The sequence below is a fragment of the Lycium barbarum genome, chromosome 10 (genome assembly GCF_019175385.1).
Source record: "Lycium barbarum isolate Lr01 chromosome 10, ASM1917538v2, whole genome shotgun sequence".
NCBI lineage: Eukaryota > Viridiplantae > Streptophyta > Magnoliopsida > Solanales > Solanaceae > Lycium > Lycium barbarum.
Genome location: NC_083346.1, coordinates 44,087,878 through 44,105,425, shown reverse-complemented (window position 1 = coordinate 44,105,425; position 17,548 = coordinate 44,087,878). Strand labels below are relative to the sequence as shown.

At 38.0% G+C, this 17,548-nt stretch overlaps 1 protein-coding gene across 1 annotated transcript; it reads right to left on the bottom strand.

Annotated features, from left to right (window-relative positions):
- Positions 1–3,054: 3,054 nt before the first annotated feature.
- LOC132613515 (leucine aminopeptidase) lies at positions 3,055–15,781 on the bottom strand. Its single transcript, XM_060327556.1, has 4 exons — positions 14,628–15,781; positions 10,437–10,670; positions 10,035–10,361; positions 3,055–3,687 (listed from the first exon to the last, which is right to left on the bottom strand). The coding sequence occupies exons 1-4, from the start codon at positions 15,603–15,605 to the stop codon at positions 3,391–3,393; spliced, it is 1,836 nt and encodes a 611-aa protein (XP_060183539.1). The 5' UTR covers positions 15,606–15,781; the 3' UTR covers positions 3,055–3,390.
- Positions 15,782–17,548: the final 1,767 nt, after the last annotated feature.

The following is a 17,548-nucleotide window of genomic DNA, read 5'->3' as shown; positions in this document are numbered from 1 at the left end:
AATTTATCTAAATCAATTATAATTAATTTGAGAATTGCCCCCATAGATTGATTATGCAGAGAATTAAAATTTTGGGGTAAAAATGATTATTCATTTTAATTACTTAATTTCCTTGAATTAAAATGGGGGGTAAATATTTGCTGATTAAAATTTTGATATTTGCATAATTAAATAAATAGCTACTCCACACTATTTTTAGTAAAATGCCTTATTAGTTATTGTGAAATAATTTTCAAAAGATTTATTGTAGGAAATATTTTACCCAACACTAAAGGTAAAACATTATATGCATGGTCTATAAAATCATCCTGATTTTACTAAAAAGAATATTTATCACCCCATTTAATATTCAGGCACTTTAGGCAATTAAAATAAATTATGAAAGGTCAAAAATTGGGTGTCAACTATAAGCAGGTGTAGACAGTATTTTAACATAGTCTTCCAAATGTGATAACCTCATCAAAATATGCCTGTCTTCAATAAGACCTATTTCACATGTGCCCTTGATTCCACATTGATCCGGAATAGCAGTTCTAAGGGCCTTAATATTTATTATGTCATATGAAAATTTACCTAAAACTGCATAATGAATATTCTCCTTTAAAATAAGTTGCTTTATTTCCTTCGAATTCCATTCAACATGCGGTTCTCCATTTAAGAAAGTCACGGGTTTTAGGGGTATGGTAGGTAGTGGTGTTACTAAGTTTGGCTTCAACATGTTGGCATATGTCATTCCATTAGGCAAACTATTAGGAACAGTTTGGTTTGGGTTCGTTTGATTTTGCAATGGGGTTGTGAATGTGGATGTAGATGGTACGCTAGGCAAATTGTTAGGATTTGGGGTGGGGATTGTGGATGTGGAGGTTTCCGATGGTAGGTGGAACAACCCCAGGTGGGGGCTGTCCATCGGCCATCATGGCCAGGATCAACGGCAGCGGTAGGTAAGGTTAGGTCAAAGGGCTTCAAACTTGATGAGAGAGGAGAGCATGGTGCCATCTTTTATGTCTGACTACACAACAAAATATAATGTGGAAAATATTTTCCCAAGTCAAAACATTTTCAAGAAAAAAGAAGAATCATACTAAACAAGGTGTAAACTTAAGAGGTGTCTTCAATATAAGTAGGCCATAACTCATACATATGGTGAATCTTCCCTAAGTAATCAATACTAGTGTATAGCATTCTAACATCTAGTCTTTTTTATCCTAAATCTACCAAGTAGGGATGCACGTCTGTGATCGTCTGATGAGGCAGACCTGACGAAAGACATCCAAACGACATAAAGAACTTGTTAAGATCTCATCTAAAAGATTGAAGTTTGTATGAATTCTCATTTTTTTTCCTTCAAATAATTGTGAATAATTCCTTTCGCGGATCATTACATTTGGACCATACTTCTAAAGACTAGCTTAACAGTTATAGCGTCCAGTAAAGTATCTGATCATAACTTCTTTAGCAACTCAATGAGACTACTGGAGAAAACGAATTGCAGAAAAGCATATAGCAGCTGAAATATTATTCAACTGCCCAACAAACAAAAAAGAAAAAAAAGAGTTAAAAGAAAAAATAGCCTAGAAGCTAGTCTAATACTGAAAATACATAGTCATGGTAACGTCCTACCTTTAGCAGATATCAAATCCCCTTCATTGTTTCTAATAAAAAAAGCCACAAAACTGGGATGTGGATTTCCTCTAAATGCACCATCGGAGTTGCATTTATACCACTCTAGAGGAGGACTATCCCATTGCGCACAAATTTACAAAAACTGTGTGGTTTATAATCCTCCAGAAGTTGAACCAGGTGAGGATAGGATACAGGTACATTTTTGAGCCAAGGATATCTGAATCTTGTTGGCCTTCAAATTGAACTACTTATATCATGTATCACTCTGCTGTATGTGTATGTACCTCCATGCAGTATTGTGTTTCTCTTCTTCCATGTATGCCACAAAAGTATTGCAGGAACTGCATGAAAGATAGGCTTTAATTTGGCATTACCCTTAGCTTCCCACTATTTATGCATTGCCTGCTTTACTTGGAACACAAGGACCATGAATACCTGCTGCACCTGTAAAATACTTTCATACCTTAGCTGCAAATTCTCCTGTCAGGAAAAGATGATCCATGATTTCCTGATTAGGCATAGAACAGCACCAACACCAGAAGCTAAGCAAAGTTACGAAGCTACCGAACTATATTCGCCAAAGCTCAGACCCGAAGGTGGTAGCTGAACTCGCCGCAAGAGTTCATAATTAGTTGAAAGAGAGCTACTTTTTCGAGCTGAGTGCGGTCGTGCCTGTGCCTGTGCCCGTGCCCCTGCCTTCTTTTAATAAGAGAGAGCGAAAGACTATAGGTTTTGATCAGTTTTTCATGTGTAATTTGTTTTCATCTCACACAATTTTAAATTTTTTATGGAGTTAAATGCATGTCCAAACACAACTCAATTTTCAAAAATCTTTTTTCATTTTTCAAATATCACATTTTTATGTTTCACACCTCTTAAAGTAGCCTTGTTATATACTCCCTCCGTTCAATTTTACTTGTCCACTATTCCTAAAATAGATTTTCATTTTTATTTGTCATTTTTCACATATCAAGATAAGACAATATTTTTTTCCCGTTTTACCCATAGTATTAATTACTCACTTCAAATCATTTTTCAAATGCAATAAAAATATGCATTAATTAATATGAGTATATTGGTAAATTATGTACTCTATTTATTATTTCTTAAACAGCGTAAAAAGTCCAAAGTGGACAAGTAAAAGTGAACGGACGGAGTAGACAAAAGTAAGTACTCTTTTTCAATACTCTTAATTCAACTTCAATTAAATATTGTCCAATCACCAAATATATTCGGACATAAACATCACCTAGAAAAATCATGAAGATTAGTAAGTGGAAACTTGAAATAAAGAATTCGAAGCCCAAAATACTCAAAACACATGTTTTTCAAACTTTAAAAATCTCTAGTTCAAGCTAGAAATTGAAAGAATGGATCAAACTCACGACCAAACACAAATTTTTTTAAAATATTTAAACTTGGTCAATGATGTTTCTCGGGCTTATAACTGAAGCTTGGGATTACCTTGGTTTGCTGGTTTTATGTAAAAGTATAAAATACAGGATTACGATGCAAAAAATAAGAGAAAAAGAACAAAAAGACTTGAAGCTATAGCTTGATAGCGCAGAGTAAACATAAAAACCAACTCATTAAACTTCTATAGAAATAACTCCGGATCCTCTGCTAATACCTATTCAATAACAGCAGCGATTTGCAAAAACAAAAAGCCACTGTTGTATTGAGAAAGCACCAACAGAGTCAACCAGATTTAGACAGCAGTGACTTGTATGTCAAGCTTCTTCGGGTTACATTAGCAAGTTACAAACTTCAGGCATGCTTTGCAAGGATAGCCTCAGCAACACCTTGAGCTATAGGGTGATAACAATCACAAGCCTCGGTGAATACCCTTCTAGCAAAAACTTTTTCTTCTTCATTCCCGGCACCTTGTACAAGTGTAGTATAGAGTGGACGAAGGTACTTCATCCTACCAACTTCTTTCAGAGTTTTCTCTACCACACCATAGTAGTCTCGGCACCTTGCTGAAATGGCAAGCTGAAGAAAACCTACTCGCACTTCATAGTCTTTTGATTCTGAGAGATGGTAGCGAGCATCTAAAGCTGTGACCTGAAAATAGCATAGAGTGACTTCAACAGTTTTCCAATTTATAACGGCATTGAGAGCATATACATGTGTTTTTCAACCAATGGTTTAAAAGGTAAAAATGGAAGACGAGACATTTAGTGAGGTAAGGTGTGTGTCCTGTGGTATTAAGTTGATGCCTTGCAGGACTAAATTTTCTTACTATATTAGAAATATGATCACGATTTAAAGAAAAAGAAAAAGTAATTAGAGGGATGAAAACATTAATGATATTATTTAAAGGGAAAAAGAGCAACTTAGATGGGAGAAGAAAACAATAACAAAGAACAGAGATTGAACAGAACAATTTTGTCGACTTGAAAACATCCATGTTTGCACTAGTTACCAGCTTCATCGATAGAGTAGTTTGCCATCAAAAGAAAGAAGACAGATTCTGATAAGCCACGTATATTTCATACTTATTCAAGGAGGAAGAAGCAAAGAAATATAGAAATCCTGGAGGATTGAGCAGTTACTCAATAAGTTACTGAAAGTTATCTGCTAGGCAGTTTCTTACAGTTACTAGAAGTTATATGTTCCTATCATAAATGTAGTTTAGTAGTTATGGGTCATCCTATTATATAAATAATGCATCTTAATAATGTAGAATTGTATGGTAACCATCTATTGTATGCAGACAGATTGTTCTAAGAGATATGAGATGCTTGTGTCTCTCTATTATTAAAATATCAGAATAACTTCTCTTTATTTATCCATTTCTGAACCTCTGTTCCTATTATTGGTATCAGAGCAGTAAGATCTGCCATGGTTAACACATGGGCCAACGCTTCAACCAGCGAACCCATCATGTCGACTAATGATCAGATCGATCAACAATTATAGCAGCGAAATTGGAAGCCATAGACGCTTTGGCTGCGGATGTTGCTGCATTAAAAGCGCAAAACAGTCAGAATCAGCAAGGAAAATCTAAAGTTTTACCGGAAGAGGGTGAGGTCGATAGCACTTGGAGGCATCCAGATACTTATCAGCGTTCGCACACAAAGATGGAATTTCCGAAGTATGAGGGAGGAGATCCTCGAGGTTGGATTCTGAAAGCAGAAAAGTATTTTCAATATTATCAAACACCTGATGATTGCAAGGTTGATGTGGCTTCAATGTCTTTGGAAGGAGATGCATTGGATCTTTTTGCTTGGATCAACAGCGAAAGAACCATTTATTACTGGGATGAGTTGGCGAAAGTTATGCAAGAAATTTGCAGACCCGCTGAATTTCAAAATCCAGATGAGCATTTGGGTAGTATCCAACAGACTGGATCGGTGTTCGAGTATAGGCAGGAATTTGCAAAACGAGCAGCACGTGTGCAAAATTGGCCAGAACACTGTTTGCTTGGAGTTTTCCTTAGTGGGCTCAAAGAAGACCTTCGTGTGAACGTTTGGATTCACAAGCCTCGATCTGTATATAAGGCAATGAGTCTGGCTTTAGAATATGAAGGAAAACTGGGACCAAATCGGTTAAGGTAACCGCTTGGCCTTCTGTATCAAGACCTTCATCAATTGGGACTTCCTCTCCAGCGGCTCGAGAATCGTTTAATTTTCAATCATCCCGCCAACCAGTTACACGTCCTTTCCAACAACCATCACTTCCAAACACTCGCCAATTGAATTCTGAACAACAAATTCGGCGAGAAAAAGGCCTATGCTACCGTTGTGGAGACAAGTTTAGCCCTGGTCATCGTTGCAAACCTGGGACTTTTGCACATTTGGAGTTACTGGAAGAGGAGAACGATGTGCAAAATGTTGAATGTAAACAAAATGACGACATACCCCCAACTGATTTGGCAGAAATCTCCTTTCATGCAATTTTGGGCAAAGAATCTGCTTCAACTTTGAAACTTCAGGGCACTCTTTGTGGGCGTAAAGTGCTGATGTTGGTTGACAGCGGCTCTACGCATAATTTTGTGGCTGAAGAACTTGTCGCGGAACTTGGGTTGGCAGTCCAGCATGTTCCCACCTTCGGTGTCCAAATTGGAAATCGTGACATTATCAAATGCAATCGAATTTGCAAGGACTTGTCAGTCGAAGTCGAATTTCCTCAGTTGGTCATCACGCAAGATTTTTTCCCTTTTCTCATTGGTGGAGCAGACATTGTGTTGGGCATAAAATGGTTGGCTTCCTTAAACACAATACAAGCTAATTGGAATGAGATGTTTCTAATCTTCCAATTAGATGGAAAAAATTACAAGTTGCAAGGAGTTGCTCAGAAAACACTCGCAACAGCATCCTTTCAATCTATTGGTGGCCACAACCGAATATTCAGGTGACATCCCTACTTCGCATATGATACAACAACTCCTTAATGAGTTTAATGATGTCTTTTCAGAACCCAATTCCCTGACCCTTTTCGTCAATTCACTCATTCTATCCCTTTGCTTCCAAATTCAAAAACCCCTAATTTACGTCCATATCGATATCCTTTCTCCCAAAAAACTGAAATTGAAAAACAAGTCTCTATTCTGTTGCAATCTGGTTTTATTCGTCCAAGTTCCAGTCCATTTGCGAGTCCTGTCCTGTTAGTTAAGAAAAAAGATGGTAGCTTGGGTATGTGTGTCGATTACCGTAGCCTTACTCAGATCACCATCCCAGATAAATACCCTATACCCAACATCGATGAACTACTTGACGAACTCCATGGGTCAACCATATTTTCTAAGATAGACTTGCGTTCTGGATACCACCAAATTCATGTCAATCCTTCCGATATTTCTAAAACTGCTTTTCGCACTCATTCTGGCCATTATGAGTATGTTGTCATGCCTTTTGGTTTGACTAATGCTCCGTCCACATTTCAAGCCGCCATGAATGATCTTTTCCGCCCCTACTTGCGCAAATTCATCCTTGTCTTCTTTGATGATATTCTAGTCTACAGTCCTAACTCCCAGCAACATTATGAGCATCTTCGGACAACCCTTAGCCTTTTGTCTAGCCATTCTTACTATGCCAATCCAAAGAAATGTTTATTTGACCAACCACAAATTGGGTTTCTGGGTCACATAGTATCAAGTGAAGGTGTGGGGGTTGATCCTGAAAAGGTTGCTGCTGTCTTGGAATGGCCGTTACCTAAATCTATAAAGGAGCTACGTGGTTTTTTGGGTTTAACCGGGTATTACCGACGCTTTGTGCAGAATTATGGCATGCTGGCTCGTCCTTTGACTGACTTGACTAAGAAGGATGCATTTCATTGGAATGATGATGCTACTGATGCTTTCCACCAGTTAAAGGAAGCTTTGATTTCAGTTCCTGTTTTATGTCTTCCAGATTTTACTCAACCTTTTACGGTGGAATGTGATGCTTCTACAACAGGAATTGGTGCCATTTTGTTACAGAAGGATCATCCCATCGCATACTTCAGCAAAGGCTTGTCTTTTTCTAACAGAATCAAATCTGCCTATGACAGGGAACTCTTAGCCTTGGTGTTGGCTTTACAGAAATGGAAACATTATTTATTGGGGCGTCATTTTTTTGTGAAAACTGATCATTATAGTCTGAAATTCTTATTGGATCAGCGGATTACCACAGCTGAACAACAACGCCTTTTGTTGAAGCTTCTGCCTTTTGACTTCACTATCATTCATAAGCCTGGGCGTGAAAATATAGGAGCAGATGCTCTTTCTCGCAGACCACATTCTGCCAGTCTTTTGGCTTTGGTGGTTCCTGTTTCCATGGATTTTGGAAATTTGCAAGCCAAGTTGCAATCAGATTCTTATACAAAGGAACTTCTTTTACAGAAGCTTGATGATCCCACTTCTCTACCGGACTTTCAGATATCATCTAATCTTTTATACTACAAGTCCCGAGTAGTCATTCCTGATGATTCTTTTCTTAAAGCTAAGATATTAGCTGAGGTTCATGATTCTCATGTTGGAGGACATGGTGGTTTCTTAAAAACTCTTAAACGGGTTTCCGAGAGTTTTTATTGGCCCCATTTGAAGAAAGATGTCAAGCACTATGTCCAACATTGTTTGATATGCCAAAAAAATAAGTATCAGACACTTGCTCCAGCCGGTCTTCTACAACCTCTTCCTATTCCCGAGCGCGTTTGGGAAGATATTTCACTAGATTTCATTGTCGGCCTTCCAAAATCTGGTGGATTTGATTCAGTATTGGTGGTAGTGGATTGTTTCACTAAATACAGTCATTTCATTGGCTTATCTCACCCATTTACTGCTAAATCTGTTGCTGGCCTCTTTTGCAAGGAAATTATCCGGCATCATGGCATCCCACGTTCAATTTTGTCTGATCGTGATGTTGTTTTCCTTAGTGCTTTTTGGCAGGAGCTCTTTCGCCTCAGTAATACTCGCCTTCGCATGGGCACTTCCTATCATCCTCAATCTGATGGCCAAACTGAGGTTGTCAATCGTTGTTTAGAGGCATACTTGCGCTGCTTTGCTCATGACCAGCCTCGCCAATGGAGTAAGTTTCTTGCTTGGGCTGAATATTCCTTCAATACCGGGTTTCACACATCTACCGGTTATTCTCCATTCAAGATTGTGTATGGACGTGATCCCCCACCGCTGCATCCTTATCATCGTGGCGACACCAATATTGCTGACCTTGAAGAACAGATGTTGACTAGAGATGCTATGCTGAAACTTATGAAGGACAACCTTCTGAAAGCCCAATCTAGGATGAAAGCACAGGCTGATTCTAAGTGCAGAGATCTCTCTTTTAATGTTGGCGATGCTGTCCTTTTACGTCTTCAGCCATATCGCCAAAAGTCCTTGGCCAACCGTCCATTTCAGAAACTGTCCCCTCGTTTCTTTGGCCCTTACAAAGTCATTCGTAAAGTGGGACCTGTATCCTATGAGCTTGAACTTCCAGCCAGTTCCAAAATCCATCCTATCTTCCATGTTTCTCTCTTAAGGCCTGCCCTTGGTTCTGACATTCCTTCCCAGCCGCCGGAACTACCATTAAATGATGAGGGCGAGCTCATTCTCTCACCTGCACAGGTGCTAGATCATCGTTGGAGACCACCAACAGCCAATCCTCAACTTGAGTTGTTGATTCAATGGGTTAGTCGACCTCTCGAAGAAGCTAGCTGGGAAAATTATGACTTGTTAGCTGCCCAGCTTCCAGATTTTCGCCTTGAGGACAAGTCGTCTTTCCAGGAGGGGTGTACTGATAAGCCACGTATATTTCATACTTATTCAAGGAGGAAGAAGCAAAGAAATATAGAAATCCTGGAGGATTGAGCAGTTACTCAATAAGTTACTGAAAGTTATCTGCTAGGCAGTTTCTTACAGTTACTAGAAGTTATATGTTCCTATCATAAATGTAGTTTAGTAGTTATGGGTCATCCTATTATATAAATAATGCATCTTAGTAATGTAGGATTGTATGGTAACCATCTATTGTACGCAGACAGATTGCTCTAAGAGGTATGAGATGCTTGTGTCTCTCTATTATTAAAATATCAGAATAACTTCTCTTTATTTATCCATTTCTGAACCTCTGTTCCTATTAGATTCAGGCTCCAAAATTAAGCAAGACAAATCGAATGAGCTTAAGATGACTTAATTACCCACAGTAATTAAAATTTCAAGGAAAAAAAAAAGGACTTTTAGATCAACTCCCAGTAAGGCATACCAGAATCATAACCCTACAAACCGGTGGCCTATGGTTCAATGAATAGGAGAGGACAACGGTTATCTAAGGATCTCCTCGACTGCTCTCTGAGACAACAGTTGAGGAGGAAAATAAGATGTTTTCTGCGAGCAAATAAATGTCCATTAAGGCACTTATAAATGTCCGGCTCAATAAGAAGTCTGCAAAACTTTTATCCACTAAATCAAGGGGACATGTACAAATGCACAGAAGGAGAAGCACAAGCCTGCTACACACACATTCACATTCATATGGCAAATGCATTAGCAGACATTTGAATTGATTTGCTAGCGCTTAAAATTGTAAAAACAAATTTTAGAGGGAAACTAAGATGGGCTGCCGTCAAGCACTAGCTCCGACATGGGAGCAGAACCAGTTGATGGTTCATCATATTACAGATCCAAAGACGAAAGACAACTTTTTACAAAAGCAGGAACATGTATAGACAAGGCATATGCAGGACGTATATGTATGTGTGTTTATTTTGGTAGAAAAATTTCATATGATTCAATGAGATTAAGCACTTGTGAGTAATACAGTTAACCAGGAATACCTATAAGAAAAGTGTAAATAAGGAACAGGAATACCTATAAGAAAAGTGTAAATAAGGAAAAGGCAATTACCTAATATTAGAAAAGAGAACAAAATAAGCGACACGTAGATAATAATTAGCAAATTTACTTGGGGAAATTTCTCAGAAAATGGCACTACCTGAGATGCTTCGACAGATTTAGGCAGGTTCTCAAGGTAAAGCTCCCATTCCTGTCCCTTCCAGTCAGCAACTTCATCCTCCCTTGGCATCCTACCTAGCTTGAACTCATTGGCGAGTGAAACAATCTTTGAATAGATGTTAGAAACTGGTTCCATGGCATCTGGAGGAATCCCTGTGCCCTCGGTCCAAAGTTTCAAATCGATCTCGTTTTCTATTCCAGGGACATTAGCTTTAAGGAAATCAAGAAACATATCGGTGTCAATAGATTGAAACTTGAAGGTAGCAATATACTTCTTCAGAAAGTCATCAAAAGCAGGTCTTCCAATCTGAGAAATGAAAGTGAATGAAAAGTTAGGTTTCGTTTATAGAAAGAGGAAAGTAACACCAGTTGGTCTACCAACCTGTCTCTCAATGCGCCATAAAAACTGGAAGCCTTTTTCATATGGAACTTGAGAATACACATCATCTGGATCAATGCCTGCCTGATTTGTCCTTAGCTTTGTGAACTCCATGTTGTCTTTGAATCTCTCCATTTCCTCAACAAGTCCCCTCCAACCAATTCCAATATTTAATGCAGCTATGTCCTCTCCTTGCACAGCCTCAACAATTCTTCGCTCTGCATATGTTGTAAAACCCTGCAAACAGATGATTCCACTCTAACTATTTACATATGTTACTTGTTAAAGAGAGAAAAACCTACCATCGTACATGCTTAAGCACAAGCTTGCAGCCAAAAGTTTATAAAAGCATCAGACATTTCTTTCATGCTCCTTATAATTATACATATTTCGCAAACTACAGTTTATATAAAACCACGTTTCTATGTATTTCACCAGTACCTACACAAGAAGAAGCCAACTCCCACCATCTGCAAACAACTCCAGAAACAAGCTAATAAATCAAAGGGCAGCCCGGTGCACTAAGCTCCCGCTATGCGCGGGGTCCGGGGAAGGGCCGGACCACAAGGGTCTATTGTACGCAGCCTTACCTTGCATTTCTGCAAGAGGTTGTTTCCACGGCTCGAACCCGTAACCTCCTGGTCACATGGCAGCAACTTTACCAGTTACGCCAAGGCTCCCCTTCAAACAAGCTAATAAATCATCATACAAAAAACGCAACAAAAGCAAGGGTGTCAAGTTAACTTCACCATTCCAAATCTTGCAAGAAGATCCTCTTAAACAATGCTTTGGAAGGCAATAGTTCGAGGTGGAAGAATTCAATATTTTTGACAATGAAACTTTGAGTGATTTCCTAAGATCGCCAAATGATCTCAGAGGCCAAGTCATTCTAAACATGCTTGAAATGCATGTTAGCACGAAAACTATCACTCATAATGAAGTCCCGCTTACGCCGGCTAACACTGTTCCCTAAGTGAGTGTTTTATAGAACATTCTTGCAGGACAAATACCATATGAAAGTTTGAAGCCCAACTTTATATAGCCGTAGCGAGGAAACTCAAAGTTCCAAGGAATTTTAAACATAAAAGGAAAAAACAAATAGTAAAACATTTCTTTGCTTCTAAGGCTCTTTTCCTTTTATGTTGAGCCACAAGTTTTCTTCAGAACTTGATAACTAAGAGAACCTCCAATCACTAGCCAGAAACTTGGACGAAAATAGGAAACTAACAGCAGACCTTTGATCGGAGCCCAAATAAACAATGAATGCAGATCAGAGCGCAAAAACAAAAAATATCAACAGCGGACTGGTGGAACCTTCAACCCCAGTCTTAAGCATTCTCCATTTCAACATCCAATATCAATTTTTCTTCGGAGATTCATTCTGTTATGGCTTTTACGATAATACCTGATGCAGAGAGAGAAAAGGAAAGACCGGAGGGAACCATGTACGGAAAAATACAGGTTGAGTTTACGGAAAGATCCCACCTTACAAGACTTCTGGTTGCTGGATTATGTGTTTCTAGTAGGGGTGTCAAATGGGCAGGTCAAAATGGGTTATCTCAATAGGCGAGTCATGACCCGACCCGCCCAAGTTTTACTTGGGTCAAAGCGGGTTGGGTTAGGATGGGTTGAATTACGGATCATAACCCAACCCGCCTAAGTTAAAATTACTCAAAGTGAAGCAGCAGTAACATAAATGGCGTTCAAGAATAAAGCAAATTGATGGATCAATGGATTATACTCATTTTAAAGGCTGTGAATCAATGATTAATAGGTTAATTAGAATATACTCATTTAAAAGGTTGTAAATCATGGTTAATAGGTTAATTAGAATTAGATTTGGACTGGCTAAAAATACTTATTTCAAAGGCATCACCTTTTGATTTGGAAAAGATTCAATCACATTCACATTTGAATTAGACTTTGATTTTGAACAATTTTCTAAAAGAAAAGAAAAGGAACAATTTAAAAAGAACTTTTGAGAAATCAGTAACAAAACTAATTTAGTGAAATGTATAATTTCTTTATAAGAGAAGGGAGAAGAGGCGTAGTGGGCAAAGCTGAGAAATGATTTCAGAGAATATAAGCTATTCTTACGGGTTGATAGTTGACCCGTTGAGCAACCCAAATTGACCCGTCCAAAAGATGGGTTAGTTTCGGTTACAACCCAACCAAAAATTATCACCAACTCAACCCGTTAAAATTTGAACTGTTTGGCGGGTTACACATTTTTATGCGGTCAAGTTTACGACATCTACTCATTTCTAGGCACTGCAGTAGGTGGTAGAAAAACAAAGTTTAGGAGTAAGTTAGATTTTAGGATACATTAATGTCATTCAAAAGGTCATCAAACAAATTCAATTGAGAGAAGGGAACCTGAATGAGAAAGAAACGTTGATTTGAGGTATTCTGAAGAGAAGCAATTTAGAAGCAAGTTTATGACCTCAATTATTCCAAAGAGGAACTGTTAAGCAACAAGCAAATAAACTACAACTAAGCAATGTTGAATTCAATAGGGAATGAACTAATAGCGCAAGAGGAACAACTTGATTCTGCACTATTTTTTAATAGCAGCGATCAAAAGAATGTTACTAGAGCAGAAGGCAGTTGTATTCTGGAAAAGGCTCACCGAAACTTCCTGTGAGGAGACAGAGTTGAAAAAGAAAGGTTTACAGGCTTGTGCAATTGTTATGAACAAAGCTAGAAAATCTACCAAAGTTGCTGACATGAATTTGGAAGGTGGAATCGAGATGATCACAACAAAGAAGAGATCACGCCCAAATAAGAGGTCGATTGCCTCGGTCAATTACCATCTATAATAGGAAATATATTGTTACTAGAAGATTACAACATCAATCAATAATAGTATAAATTTCAAGTTTACTCTCTTGATGACTTGTGTTGATTCTCTCCCAGCTTTGAGGTTATTCCTTCATTTACTTGATATTTGGCGTTGAATTCTTTTCAATCCAACTTGTTACAAGGATTTGAGAAATTTGGTTAATGGGATCTAAATCTTTGAATGGTTGGATGGTTTCTTTACACCTATTTATGTTGAGTTTCTTCAATACAAAACACTTCAAAAGACGTCTACCTAGATAGATTTGTCATTCAAACGAGGAATAGTATAACATGTCTCCCTCAATCGCCTACATGCAGTCCTTGGATCATTGATTCAGGATTTTCTGATCAGATTCCTGGAAAGGATTCTCTTCTCTACTATTTCTTGTTCTAATCTTTTTTGACAGTCACACGGGCGAACTGATCACAAACCACGGTAACCGGAATAAGTCTAGTCAGCTCACTTCCTTCATTAGCTTTTTTTCAGAAAGCACTTCCTTCATTAACCTCAATCTGAATTCTTTATAATCCTGGTTGTTCGTTGACTCTGTTGACATACAGGAACACAGTACGGGACGAATCATTGTACCACGCGTGAATCACATGGATTTTATTACCTTAGCCTTCCTAATTCATCTACAGCCTATCCTCCCGTCCATAGCTTGTCCTGTTACTGATTTGGCTAATCTATTACATAGACAATCAGGGCATTCTAGTTATCAGAACTTCAAAAATGGTATCTAATTTGTCTTACTTATCTACTTTAGAATGTGATTCGTGTAAACTCGGTAACCATATTCGTCCCCTATTCCTCAGCATCCTGATAATCGCGCAGAGTCTCCTTTCATCAAATGTTTGGGATCCTAGTGGGGTTAGTTCTACTTTGAAATTTCACTACTTCGTCAGTTTCACTAATGATTACCGGGTGCACTTGGATATTCATGATGAAAACTCAAGCTAAGCTTTGCTCAATTCTTTCTTTCCTGTTTTATTCTCTCACATGGTACCAGAGCAGGCAAAAATCATATGTTCATGTCTCACCGACTCCTATTATAATTTATCTCAACAAACTCTATGAAATCCACAAAATCCAAGTTTAGCAACTAATTCATATTATACCATATGCTAGAGAACAACATGCTTTAAAGTTTAAACTAACCAACAATCCTAGTTGTGTACAGATATGTCAGACAATATGAAGCATCAAGTACAAACCATAAAAGTTCATCAAGATACCAGACCATGATACACAATAATAAATGCCATCACATTATGAAATTATGGACCATAATCACAAGACGATGCTAAATGTTTGTGTTATCTCAAGTATATAACTCAAAAAGGTAATAATACCTCATTCAACCAAAAGTGATCGTTGTTCTTGTTTGTGATCAAATTCCCTGTCCAGCTATGAGCAAGTTCATGAGCCACCACCTGCGCTCCACTGGCGTCCCCCTTGATCACAGTTGGCGTCAAGAAAACCATCCTCGGATTCTCCATTCCACCATAAGGGAAACTCGGTGGCAACACCAAAAGATCAAACCTTTCCCAATCATAAGGTCCAAAAAGCTTCTCCCCGACCTGAATCATCTCTTCCGTACCAGCAAACTCCATAGCAGCAGCATCCAAAACCTCGGAAACAGCTTCACCATACACCTTAGTCCTAGGCCCCACCTCTCTAAACCCCAACTCCCCAACTGCAAATGCAAACAAATAAGGAGGTATAGGCTGTTCCATCACAAACTCCTCAACCACCCTATCATCTCCACACCACACCGAATCCTCACAAACCCCCTGCCCCTCAGACATCACCGGGGGCCGCCTCTCCACGTGTCTGGCAGACATAACCCCCGACAACTCACGCGGGATGTTCAGCTTCGCAGCGTATTTGACACGCGCAGCGGGTGTATCTTGACAAGGAAAGATAGAACGGGCATGAATAGACTGACATTGGGTGTACACAAAAGGGTGAGTTTTGTTGAATGTTTGAGGTGGGGTAAGCCATTGAAGAGCAGAACTTGAAGGGCAAGTTTTTGAAAGAATCAAGATTTGGGTATGGTTAGAAAGTGAAACAGTGAGTGATTGTCCAAGAATAGGGTCTAGTTGGGAAAGAGTGAAAGGAAGTGGGGAAAGGGAAAGTGGTTCAAGAACAGAGGTGATTGAGAGTGAGCGAGTGTCAAGAATGAGGGGTCCAGTGTAAGGGGTGGGTAGGGTGAGAAGAGTGGCAGTAGAGATTGTGGAAGATGGGAAGTCGAAGTAGAAAGTGAGGGAGATGTGAGTGGTGAGTGGGTGTGTTGAATCAGTGAATGAATGTGGATCAACAGGTGCCATGGGAAGTGATCAGCAATGAAGGTTTTTGGAACAAGGTTGGAGAGTAGGATGATGATGGAAGAAGAGAGAATTCGTAGCGTACGTTGTTGTGTTAAGAGGGTTTTGCAATTGCAGAGGGGTATAGGTGCGCAGGGACGGGAATATTGGCTCCACTTAAAATAAAAACTTAGGAGAAACTATAATCACCACATTAAATTACCTATAATTGTTGGGTTGTATGTATCTTCTGTTTTCTGCATAATAATATACACATAGGTTAAGTAACATTTTATGTATGATTTTATGCGACAAATGAAATAAGAATATTGGTCTTAATAGTACAAGAATTAAAATAAAGAAGCCCTAGTCTTTAAATTTTCTTTTTTCTTTTTTCTTTTTTCTTAAAATTAATTCATATCTTATAATCTTTGCATTATGAATTTATGATCCTCGCATAAATTACTTCCAACAACAACCTTTAGTATTAAACAATAATCAAAGCTACACACGTGTCTAGACATATATTTAAGGTCAAATACATAGATAGATAGTTGGACTCAATTACATAAATAGATACTTGAACTCAATTCTTACTTTGGCACTTTTTTTTTTTTTTGCCAAATTTATTTTGACACTTTACTTAAGTCTCCGACCCACATTAAAGTGTATCATTTAGACACTTCCTGCATACGTGGCAAAGAAAGTGACTCTCACTTCATGTTGAGTGAGTGAGAAGCTGAAATGGGACCTTTTTTTCTAGTTACTCATATTAAAAGTATTTTTGGTGCTGAATGTCATTTTATTAATTTGGATGTCTATATTATTATTTTTACTATTACAAGTATCGAATAGATTTAAAACTATCAATAGTGCAATTTGTTCAATAATTAATTCTTTGTGAAAATGAGAAGAAAATGCTCCCTACTCGGCTTTCATGCAACTGTTTCTTACATGTACAAATTATTTTCAATTTTGTACATCAAAAAATTGAACCGAAATAATGTTTGTTCGATTCTAATTCTCTCATTCATGAACTAAAATTGAATTAACCGAATCGAATAATGAAAACCAGAAAGATAGATGCCCACCCTTAAAAACAATGGGAGAGAAAAAAGTTAAAAATGAAATTGCCAAGTGTCACCTTTTAATTCAAAGACGAAAGTGATGTAAGGGGGTTAAATTTGTTTCCTTTACTGCTTCTTTATCTTGGATTAATTAGCCAAAGCCATGTGTCATTCTTTTATCGAATGTTTTGACCAAATAACTTTGTGTGAAGTCTACCCACTCTATTTTTGTTTAGAGTTTAAGTTTGGTGCACTGTCAATATATTATTTTTTTACACTATTATATATTGACCTGCTATAACCAGTTACCAATTTTTTCGTATATTCTTTTGTTTTTAAAAAAAAAAATACGCACTGCTTTTTTTAATATCCTACTTTCTCTCTTGAATTTCCTTCAAACCCTCTGTCTTCAAATAGTCTATATCAACAAAACTTTAATTCTTGAACAGAAAAGGGCCACAAATACCCTTAATCTATGGGAAATGGCTCAAAAATGTCCTTCATCCACCTATTCGTTTAAAAATACCCCTAACTTATTCATTTGGCTCAAGAATATCCCTCAAACTAACACCCTAAACTTCATAATTTTTTTAGTTTAAAAAAAGCCACGCGGCTTGTTATGATTGACTACATATATTATTTTAATTTAAGAAGTAAACCCACTCACTTTTAAAATCAAACCCAACGACCCAACCCGTTTCTTTTACCCCACTTTCCTGTTATACTTTTCTTCCAACTGCAAACTTACAAGAAAAAAAAATCCAATCAGTTTAATAGCCTCATATACATAAATAATCTTATAAATTAACTAAAATGAAAAAAAGGAAGAAAACGAGTCATTAACACTGATGGCTGATGAAGGAATGCATCTCTCGCAACACACCACACTCCAGAACAATA

Bases quoted from the DNA above. Each gene is read 5' to 3' on its own strand.
- LOC132613515 (XM_060327556.1), bottom strand. From the start codon at position 15,605: ATGGCACCTGTTGATCCACATTCATTCACTGATTCAACACACCCACTC. The intron at 10,671-14,627 runs GTATTATTACCT...ATCTGTTTGCAG, and splicing joins ATCACTTTTGGTTGAATGAG to GGTTTTACAACATATGCAGA. The intron at 10,362-10,436 runs GTTGGTAGACCA...TTCATTTCTCAG, and splicing joins TATGGCGCATTGAGAGACAG to ATTGGAAGACCTGCTTTTGA.